Genomic DNA, 10,357 nt, shown 5'->3' with positions numbered 1-10,357 from the left:
GTGGTGCAGGTGGCCCTGTCCCCTGCCCTGAGCACCAGGGACCACAGCGATGCCCACCCTGCAGCAGCGGGCACAGGTGCTGAGCGCTGGGTACCAGCTTCATCACAGAATCGTTCAGTAGTTTGGGTTGCAGGACCTTCAAAGCTCATTCAGTTCCCCCCCTGCCATGACAGGGACATCTTCACCAGCTCAGGTTGCTCAGAGCCCCGTCCAGCCTGGCCTGGGATGTCTCCAGGGATGGGGCATCCAGGGATGGGAGCCTGGATCAGGGTGCAAGCGGCAGGTAATTAGTGCAGCTCATTATCTCCCGCCGATGGGGCTGCAGAGGTGGCTGGAGCCATCCCATGTTTCCCAGCAGCAACAGGGAAGGGACAAGGGCAGATGCTGCTCAGGTCCCCACCTCCTCCTGCGAGCCCCACGGCTGCCCCGGCCGGGCCCTTTTGCTGCCCTGTTGTTTTCTGGGCTTGTTTGTTTGCTACGTTTGCTGACTCGGCGCAGCCCGGCCACCCTCCTGACTCATCCCGCAGCTCGGGGCACAGCCCGGCCGCATCCTGCACGCTCAGCCGCGCTGCGCCGGGCTCTGCCGGAGCCACCACGGTGGCATCGCGGAGCTCCCCAGCATCTCTGTTGGATGCACAAGCGGAGGGGCCAGTGGTCCCCCCACACATCCTGTGTGTGCCAGGAGGGATGTCATGAGCACACCAAGAATTGCATAGAACCCCCAAAACCATCTCATGGGACACCCCAAAATGCCCTTCAGGACCACTGGCAGGTCTGGGGGGGTCTCAGGGACTGGTTTGGACTCCAGGGCTGGTTCCTGCAGGTGGTTTCTGCTCAGCCCTCCCAGCATCTCCTCCTCTCCCCGCAGCTCCTCAGCGTCCGTGGGGGCCGAGCGCGGTGGTGCGGGGCGTTACGGAGCAGCAGCCCCCGCTCCCCGGCCCCCCGGCATGGATTCACCGTTCCGGCACACCAAGTCCAGGGGCTTTGTCTCCAGCGCCGAGCTGAGCATGAAGCAAGCGGTGCCGAGCGCGCCGGGGACCGAAGGCAGGTCCCGCTTCCAGAAGGTCTCGCTGGTGTCACGGCGGCTGGAGAAGACGGGGAGCGTGCGGGGCCGGGACGGGAGTCCCTCCCGCGTCTCCCTCCTGCTGCAGGCCTGGGAGAGGGAGATCGTGGAGCAGACGGGGTCCGGCCCCACCACCCTGACCCACCGGGAACGCTCCTCGTCCTCCATCAGCCTCCTCAAGGACTTCACCGCGCACGGCCCCATCTTCTCGCAGGTGTATTCCCCGGCGCAGAAGCCCCGGCGGCAGGACGAGAGGGGGAAGGTGGGGACCGGTGCTGGCAGCGGTGGCATCTCCCCATCGGTGGGTGCGCCTGTGCACAGGGAGAGCTATGTGCACGGCACCCTGCTCCCCACCCGACCCCCCGAGTGTCCCGCGGGGGCTCCTGGTGACAGTCCCGGTGCCCCGTGCGCAGTTGAGCGCGGCTGCGTCCCTGCCGTGCCCAGGGCCAGGCACGTCACCGTGCTGCGGACGGGCAGGGACGCTGCCGGGACAGAGCCGGGGCTGGCGGAGGGAAGGGAAACCCAAAACGGGGCGCACGACGCTGCCGGTGTCACCACGGCCCCGCCACCGCGGGAGAGCTGCGGGCAGGAGGGTGGTGGCTTCACTAGGGACACAGCGGGCAGTGAGAGCTCACCGGGCACCGCCGAGGCTGCTGAGGGATCCCCTGGGGACAAACACTCGCTGCAAGCCGCAGCCACGCCGGTGAACGCAACCCTGGGAGATGGCAACAGGCTGGGGGACCCGCAAACCAGTACAACCAGCTCCGCGCAGTGTCCCTCGGAGGAGGCCGGCGGCCAGGCCGGTCCGGGTGACGCGGGAGAGGGAAGCACGGCAGACAGCGACAACAGCATTTCAGTGACACCAACAAGGACAGACAGCCCCTTAGGAGCCAGTGTCACTCCTGAAAACCCATCCTTGGAGGGGAATGATGATCCTCGTGCCACCCCCGAAAACCCGTCCGTGGAGGGGAGCAATGATCCTGGTACCACCCCTGAAAACCCATCCTTGGAGGGGAGTGATGGTCCTGGTGTCACCCCTGAAAACCCCTCAGAGGGGAGCGATGGTCCTGATGTCACCCCTGAAAACCCCTCAGAGGGGAGCGATGGTCCTGGTGTCACCCCTGAAAACCCTTCAGAGGGGAGCGATGGTCCTGGTGTCACCCCCAAAAACCCCTCAGAGGGGAGCGATGGTCCTGATGTCACCCCCAAAAACCCCTCCTCGGAGGGGAGTGGTGCCCTAGAGCCTTCACCTGAAGCACCAGCACCTGCAAAGGCTGAGGTTGACTTGGATGGGAGTGAAACAATGGGGAACCCCCAGGAAACAACCCAAGAGCCTGAGACCAGCCCAGACCCCCCTGCCAAGCCCCCAGTCCCTGACCCCCCAGTCGAGAGCCCCCCGGATGCCACTGAGGAGGACCCCGAGCTGCTGGTGGACATGGAGATCTTTGTGGACACGCTCCGCAACATGGAGCCCTCGGAGATGCGGAAGGCGCCCAAGACCCCGCGGCAGCCCCGGCCGTCGTCGCTGGGCCGCTGTGCCGCTCTGCCCCCCATCCACGAGGACCGGGTGGCCCCCCGGGCCCCCATCTCCCTGCCCGAGGCCCTGCGCGAGCTGCTGGCGCGGGGACCGGCGGGGCGGCGGGACGAGAACCCCGAGGAGGAGGAGATCGAGAACCCCTACCTGAGCTCCGAGGAGCGGGCGCTGGCGAGGACCCTCCGCAGGGCACCTGGGGACAGCGCGGCCGGTGACAGCCGGGCAGAGGGGAACTCGCTCCTGGGGAAACTGAGGCAGGCGGGAGCGGAGGAAAAGGCCAAAGCGGCAGCCGGGGGGTTGGCCGAGCGGAGCGTTCTCTTCCGAGGGAACGTCCTCAAGGGCATGGCGCTGCTCTCCCACTTTTCGGAGCACCGGGCGGCCGGGGCCGACGAGCTCAAGCCGTACTCCCGCCTGGATAACAGCGTGCTCTACAGCCGCTTCATGGCCCCCAGCGCCACCCCGCTCGAGCTGCCCGGCAGAGATGGGGGGGACACAGGATTGCCCACCCCCGGGGACCACAATGGGCTGGGACCTGGTGACCACCCTGTCCCCGAGATGGCTGTGCTGGAGGCTCCGAGTGCCGGCTACGTCCCTCTTGTCACTGAAGAGCCAGAGAGTGTCATGGCCCTGTGCCCCGCGGATGTCCTGGTGAGTGATGGGGGGCTGAACCCCAAGAGTGCTCCCCATCAGAGGGGACATGGGGTGACAACCCCCGGTGCAACAGGAGGGTGTGGGGATGGGTGGTGGGAGGTACCAGGATGGGTGACATGGGGTGCTGAGATGGGTGACCGAGCGTTTTGGCATTGGTGGTGGGAGGTTCCGGGATGGGTGACAGAGGGTGCCAGGGCAGGTGACAGAAGGGTACCGGCTCAAGTGATGTGTGGGTGGCACCACAGATGATGGGAGGGTCCCGGGGTGGTGACAGGAGGTCCCGGGCGGGTGACGGGAGGCAGGTCCCCGTGGTGCAGGAATGCTCAGGTGTGGCTGCTCGGGGCGGTGGGAGGGAGCAGCAAACACCAGACGCGAGGTTGCGGCTGCGGCTTCTTCGGGCTGCGGGGAGATGGCTGGTGCGGCCGATGTCCCTCCGCGCTCCTCACGTCCCCTCGGCTGTCCACAGCAGGAGGACAAGGACGGCTTCAAGATCAACACAAGACCTGGCAAGGTACAGGGAGCGTGGGGGCCGGGCTGGGCTGGCTGGGGGGGACTTGGCGCAGTGTGGCAGCACCTGTCCCCTGTCACCCCTCCCAGATCATCCTCTTCTCCGAGGCCGGATTCGCGGGCCAGAAACGGGAGATTTGGGGCGACGTCCCTGATGCCACGTCCTGGGAGCTCTCGCACACCATCTCCATCAGGGTCATCCGAGGCGGGTAGGGGCCGGTGACAGGGCGAGGGCACGGCGGGAGGGCTCAGTGGGGCTGCTCAGCGGGGCTGCCTGTGCCGGGGGTGGCGAGTGACCGTCCTGCCGGCGCTAATGACAGCGGCCGCGAGCCGGCAGTGACAGGGCTGACAGGACACCCCCACCCACACTCTGCCCCCAGGCTCCCGATGGCTGTGGGTAAGACCAAGCTGTTTTACCCTCGATAATTCACTCCCACCCCGCCCACAGGTGGGTGATGTACGAGAAGCCGCGGTTCCACGGGCGCAAGTGCGTTTTGGCCGAGGGGGACGTGGAGATCGACAACCCCTGGACGGCGTACGGGCAGAGCGGGGAGCCCCGCGGCAGCCGGCCCTTCCGCATCGGCTCCTTCAAGAGGGTCGTCCGGGTGAGCACAGGGACCCCCCGAGCATCCCGCACCCCCACGCAGGGGTACCAGCCCCCCCGTAACGCGGCTCTGCCCCGCGCCAGGATTACCGCACCCCCGAGATCAGCCTGTTCACCGAGGAGAACGGCGAGGGCACCCGGCTGCAGTTCAGCGACTCGGCCGAGGACACGCGGACGCGGGGCCAGGCGCTCACTGCCGCCTCCATCATCGTCCACTCGGGATTGTGAGTGTGTCCGTGGGGCTGGGGGGGCTCTGGCATGGGCTGGAGCAGGTGAGATGCTTTCCCTGTCTTCGCAGGTGGCTGGTTTACTCCAAGCCTTTCTTCGACGATGATCCCTACGTTCTGGAGCCAGGCGGGTACCCCAGTTTAAAGGCGTGGGGAGCAAAGGACCCATCCATCTGCTCCATGCACCCCATCAGGCTGGTAAGTGCTCATTACTGGGGTAACACCAAAGACAGCATTTCCCAGTGCCTCCCAATTCACACCAGTGAGAGCTTGGTGTGGAAATGTGCTGAGCGTGGCTCTGGGAAGTGCTCCTGTGGGTTGGTGGTGAACGAAAGCAATAAAACGGAGCAAGTGACAAGTGACAGGAGCAGAGGAAATGGCCTCAGGTTGTGCTAGGGGAGGTTGAGGTTGGATTTAGGAACAATTTCTTCCCCAAAGGGCTGTGGGGCATTGGAACAGGCTGCCCAGGGCAGTGCTGGAGTCACCATCCCTGGAGGGCTGGACAGACGGACACGAGGTTCTCAGGACACGGGGCAGGGACAGGGCTGGGGAACAGGTGCACTCAATAATCTTGAGGGGCTTTTCCAACCAAAATGGTTCTGTGATTATAAAATAAAGCCCAAAAGAGCTTGTTCTTGAATGAAAACAACCCCAAAACCAGCTCAGGCTTTAAAGGGGGTGATCGGATGCCCCCGCACCGTCCCCTCCTGCCACCACAGCCTCACCGGGTCTCCTTCTCCTTCCAGGGCTGTCCGGTTGTGGAGAGACCCGGGGAGCCGCAGGTGAGCACCGACCAGCCCCGGGGGTGCTGTGGGGCCGGGGCGGCCGTGGGACCTGCTGTGTCCCCACCTGCTCACCCGCCGTGTCCCCACAGGTGCTGATCTACGAGGCCGCGGGTTTCCATGGCCGCAGCTTCACCATCAGCCGAGACATCTACGACCTGAAGCGCCTGCCTGGGCCGGCACTGGTCACCGTGGGCTCCCTGCGCGTCCTGGGTGGCTGGTGAGTGGGCAAAACGACCGGGAAGGTGACTGTCACCCCTGGAAAAGGGCTGCCCGGAGCTGGGGGTGGCCACGGGCAGCTTGGAGGGTGGCGCTGGAGAGGTGTGATGTCCCTGTGTCCCCTGGCACACGGAAATCCCCTGGAGCCCTCACTGACACGTCTGCCTGTGCCACAGCTGGGTCGGCTACGAGAAGGAGGGTTTCCGTGGCCACCAGTACCTGCTGGAGGAAGGGGAGTACCCGGACTGGAGGCACTGGGGCGGCTACGGCAACGAGCTGGTGTCCTTACGGCTGATACGGACGGTGAGGGTGGTGGCATTGCTTGGGGACAGAGCCAGTGCGGGCAGGGACAGCCAACCCCCCCGGTCCCACCCCATCCTCATCCCCCAAAGGGAGCGGGACATGGCCTGAGACCCCCAAACTCATCACATCTGGGAACCCACAGCCGCTCCTGCCCTCCCTGGGGTCCCGGACCCAAGCTACGGGCACAGAGAGCGCCCGGCTCGTGGTCCCTTCCCCTGACAGACCGAGCGCCTCGGGGGGATTCCTTCTCCCCGCAGGATTTCTCCGACCCGGCGCTGGTCCTTTTTGAGGCCATGGACTTCGAGGAGGGTGCGAGCGTGGAGCTGAGCGAGGCGCTGCCCGACACGCAGCTGGCCGGCTACGGCACCGTCACCCAGTCCATCCACGTGCTGAGCGGCGTGTGAGCGCGGGGACGGGGGACAAGGGGACAAGGGGGATGGATGGGGGGGCGCTGAGCCAGCACCCACGTTTTCCTGGCAGGTGGGTGGCCTACGAGGGCACCAACTTCTCTGGCGAGCAGTACGTCCTGGAGAAGGGGGTGTACCGCAACTGTGAGGACTGGGGTGCTGGGGACTGCCGCATCGCCTCGGTGCAGCCCATCCTGCAGGTGAGAGCACCGGGGAACCCCTGCTTCACCCCGTGGGGCTGGGGGGGGCCAGGCTGCGATGAGACCCCAACCAGCCCCGCTCTGTCTGCTTGCAGGTCGGGGAACACAACCTCCACTTCGTCTCCAAGGTCAGGAGTGGTGGATGGGGACCGGGATGTGCCCCCCAGGGGACACAGCTCCTTGTGGGGCGGTGATGATGCTTTGTCCCACCTCACCGAGCCCCTCTGCTCCCCCTCCCCAGATCCTGCTCTTCTCAGAGCCCGACTTCTTGGGGGATCACATCTCGTTCGAGGAGGATCAGGACACCCTGCCCGCCGCCTTCGTCCCACGCTCCTGCAGAGTCCGCGGGGGCAGGTAGGGTGTCCTGGCTGGGTGCGGGGACATCACCCCGACCAGCAGCCCCACAGGGTGTCCCCAGGAGGGCGGGTGTGACGGGGTCCTGGGGGGCTGCAGGAGGGATGGACCCCCCACGACAGCCCCCCCACGCTCCTCCCGCCAGCTGGATCCTGTTCGACGCCCAGGCCTTCGCCGGGGAGCAGCACGTGCTGTCCGAGGGCGAGTACCCCACGCTCAGCGCCATGGGCTGCCTCTCCTCCACCGCCATCCGCTCTCTGAAGAAGGTCCCGGTGGTGGGTACCAGCCCTTCCCTTCCCTTCCCTTCCCTTCCCTTCCCTTCCCTTCCCTTCCCTTCCCTTCCCTTCCCTTCCCTTCCCTTCCCTTCCCTTCCCTTCCCTTCCCTTCCCTTCCCTTCCCTTCCCTTCCCTTCCCTTCCCTTCCCTTCCCTTCCCTTCCCTCCCCTTCCCTCCCCTTCCCTCCCCTTCCCTCCCCTCCCCTCCCCTCCCCTCCCCTCCCCTCCCCTCCCCTCCCCTCCCCTCCCCTCCCCTCCCCTCCCCTCCCCTCCCCTTTCCACCAGCTCCAGGGCAGAACCCCCCCGGAACCCCCCTTTTCCCCTCCCGCGGTGCTGCCTCTCCAGCCCTTCTGCACCCATGGGTGCTCGCTCCTCCCGCTCACCCCCCGGCGCCTCTCCCCCGTCCCACAGTTTTTCTCGGAACCCTCCATCTTCCTGCACGGGCTGGAGTGTTTCGAGGGGAAGGAGATCGAGCTGAACAGTGAAGTGCGGAGTCTCCAGGCCGAGGGGTTCAACAACCACGTGCTGTCCGTGCGCGTCAAAGGCGGGATGTAAGTGACCCCTGGTCCTGCCCCGGCTGCTGGGTGGTGTCTGCCTGCCTGGGGGGTGACTGTGGTCTGTCCATCCCATCCCACTCACCCCATCCCATCCATCCTACACATTCCATCCTATCCTATACTAACCCAACTCATCCTGTCTTATCCCATCCCCATCCCATCCTGTCCTCTCCTATTCCATCCCACCCATTCTATCCTATCCCACATTGTCCCATTCCATCCCATCTCACCCCATCTCATTCCATTCTCTACTCTGCCATTCCATCTTGTCCCATTCCACCTCCATCCCACCCCATCTTGTCCCATCCCATCCTCTCCCACCCCATCCCACCTTACCCATTCCATCCTATCCCATCTTGTCCCATTCCATTCCATTCCATCCCACCCCATCCCAACCCACTCATTCCATTCTATCCCATATTGTCCCATCCCATCCATCCCATCCCATCCATCCCATCCCACCCCATCCCCTCAGCTGGGTGCTGTGCGAACACGGTGACTTCCGCGGGCGCCAGTGGCTGCTGGACTGCACCGAAATCACCAACTGGCTGACGTACAGCGGGATCCAGCACGTGGGGTCCCTCTATCCCATCCGCCAGGTGAGCACTGGGACGGGGACGCTGGCACCTGGGGGGGTGAACCCCAAAACCACAGCACGCGGGGGTGGCGATGCAGGCAGCAGGACTTTTTTTGGTGCAAAAAAAAAAGGTTTCTCTCTTTCCAGAGACGGATTTACTTCCGCATCAGGAGCAGGGAGCTGGAGCTCTACCTCTCGGTCCCCGATGACGTGGAGGACATGAAAGCGGGACGCGTGGTGGTGTCCGGCCTCGGCGAGCAGAGCAGCTCCGTCTGGTATTACGAGGACGGGCTGATCAAAAACCAGGTCAGGGCTCGTGTGTGTGGCAGCCGGGGCTGCGCAGGGGCCGGGGGAGCCCTGGCGGGACTGCGGTTGGGTGCTCTCCACCCCACAGCCACCTCCGAGGGCTTCTAACAGGTTTTCCCAGCATCTGCCCTCAGCCTCGTCCCCAAAGACCAGTTGATTGTCTCCTCCCTGAGTCTCCTCTGGAGACCTGAAAGCATCTCTGCCTCCCCAGAGGGGGTTTCATCACCCTGATCATCCTCACCTCTCGCCAAGAGGTTTTTCTGTGTCTCACTCCAGGAGCAGCTGTGTTTACAGGGAAACCCCTGGAGCTCCCAGACTTTGCTCCGGGTGTTGCAGGGGACTGGGCTGACCTGGCCACCACCGCTCCTTGCAGGTGGCCCCCAACATGAGCCTGCAGGTCATTGGGCCGGCCGGGAAGGGCGCGAAGGCCGTGCTGTGGTCCGAGACCCGGATGCCACGTCAGACGTGGAGCATCGATTCTCAGGGACGGATCCACAGCCAGATGTTCGAGGACATGATCCTCGATGTAAAGGGTGAGGCCTCGGCACCCTTCCCAAGAAACCCCAAAATACGGTGTTTGGCCTTGAGATGGGGCACCCGCCCCCTCACTGCCATCGGGAGCGAGGTCTGTGCTCCTCAAACCCTCCCCTCGCTCCGCAGGCGGCCGATCCTATGACCGGGACCACGCCATTGTTTGGGACATGGCTGAGGAAAGGCCCACGCAGATCTGGGACATACAGGTGCTATGAGGCGGGGACATGCGGCCCTCACATCCAGAAGTGCCACAGGGCAGGATGGGGACACCTTGCTGTCTCCTACCCCATGCACGTCACACCCCAAACACCCCTCAGCCCTGGGTGCTGGGTGAAGGATGCCCACCATCACCGTCACCATCACCGTCACCATCACGATCCCCTGCACCACAAGGGGAATCCCCCATCTCTGCCCTGGGGGTCCCCATACGTGGTTCACAAAAGACCCCATGGACACAATCCTCCGGAAAGCAGCAGAGCCCCTTCCCCACCAGCGTCCCCCCCGAACTGTATTTATGTACGTGTGTAAGATACAGCCCTGCTTGCCCGGGCCAGCTCTGGGTGGTTGGTGTCCTTGTCCTTGCACCGGCCGCAGCCTGACAGCCCTTATTCCGGAGGGGTTCACATCTTCCACCCCCCAGCCCTGCATCGAGGGCCTGATCCTGCTCCCAGGATGGAATCCCAGTGCCCTCTGGTGCTCACAGCCCACGGGCAGCACCGGGGATGTGGGGTTTGAGGAGGGGGCACAGGCAAGGCTGTGACCCCCTGAAAACCAGTGGGAGCCCATCCTGCTCGGGTGTGCCAGCCATGTCACCCCGGGTGAGCCCTGCGTCAGCAGCGGTTGGTGACCGCGCTGCAGAGCTGCATCACAGCCCGGATCACTCATCGTCAATGTCCCCGGGACAGTCTCCTTCGCCTGGGTGAGGGCAGGAGCTCCCTGGGAACGTGACTCAGAGCCAGAGGGGACGTGGGGTGAGAAATCCCACACATGGAGACATCAAGAGCTTCTTGTCTGTCCTCACCGCTGGGGAGAGGAGAGGCTGCCGGCGCGGGCCCGGTTTGCTGAGCAGGTTGAGCCCAGTTTGGGCAGAGTCACCATGTTAGTGCAGCTACCGCTGATCAACCCCGTGGCAAAACGGGGCTGTTCGGGCAGCGCTGTCTCCCCAGGAGGTTTCCTCGGCAGATTTGGATGCACCAAGGTCCTTCAATCAGGTGTCTCCAGTGACTGCTCTGGCTTGTGGCAACAGCCATCACATTAT

At 64.7% G+C, this 10,357-nt stretch overlaps 1 protein-coding gene across 1 annotated transcript; it reads left to right on the top strand.

The window, feature by feature from the left end:
* The first annotated feature begins 921 nt into the window (after positions 1–921).
* On the top strand, positions 922–9,610 carry CRYBG2 (crystallin beta-gamma domain containing 2). Its single transcript, XM_065857275.2, has 19 exons — positions 922–3,245; positions 3,715–3,759; positions 3,846–3,964; positions 4,204–4,360; positions 4,444–4,583; positions 4,658–4,784; positions 5,333–5,368; positions 5,461–5,588; positions 5,764–5,890; positions 6,148–6,290; positions 6,371–6,497; positions 6,593–6,625; positions 6,739–6,851; positions 6,997–7,126; positions 7,537–7,676; positions 8,158–8,281; positions 8,407–8,565; positions 8,939–9,098; positions 9,226–9,610. Exons 1-19 carry the CDS (start codon positions 948–950, stop codon positions 9,312–9,314), a joined length of 4,395 nt encoding a protein of 1,464 aa, XP_065713347.1. The 5' UTR covers positions 922–947; the 3' UTR covers positions 9,315–9,610.
* The last annotated feature ends 747 nt before the right edge of the window (positions 9,611–10,357 follow it).

Source organism: Patagioenas fasciata, chromosome 25 (assembly GCF_037038585.1).
Source record: "Patagioenas fasciata isolate bPatFas1 chromosome 25, bPatFas1.hap1, whole genome shotgun sequence".
In the NCBI taxonomy this organism is placed as follows: Eukaryota; Metazoa; Chordata; class Aves; order Columbiformes; family Columbidae; genus Patagioenas; species Patagioenas fasciata.
The sequence above is the reverse complement of the archived record's forward strand: the minus strand, read 5'-3'. Positions and strand labels throughout refer to the sequence as shown.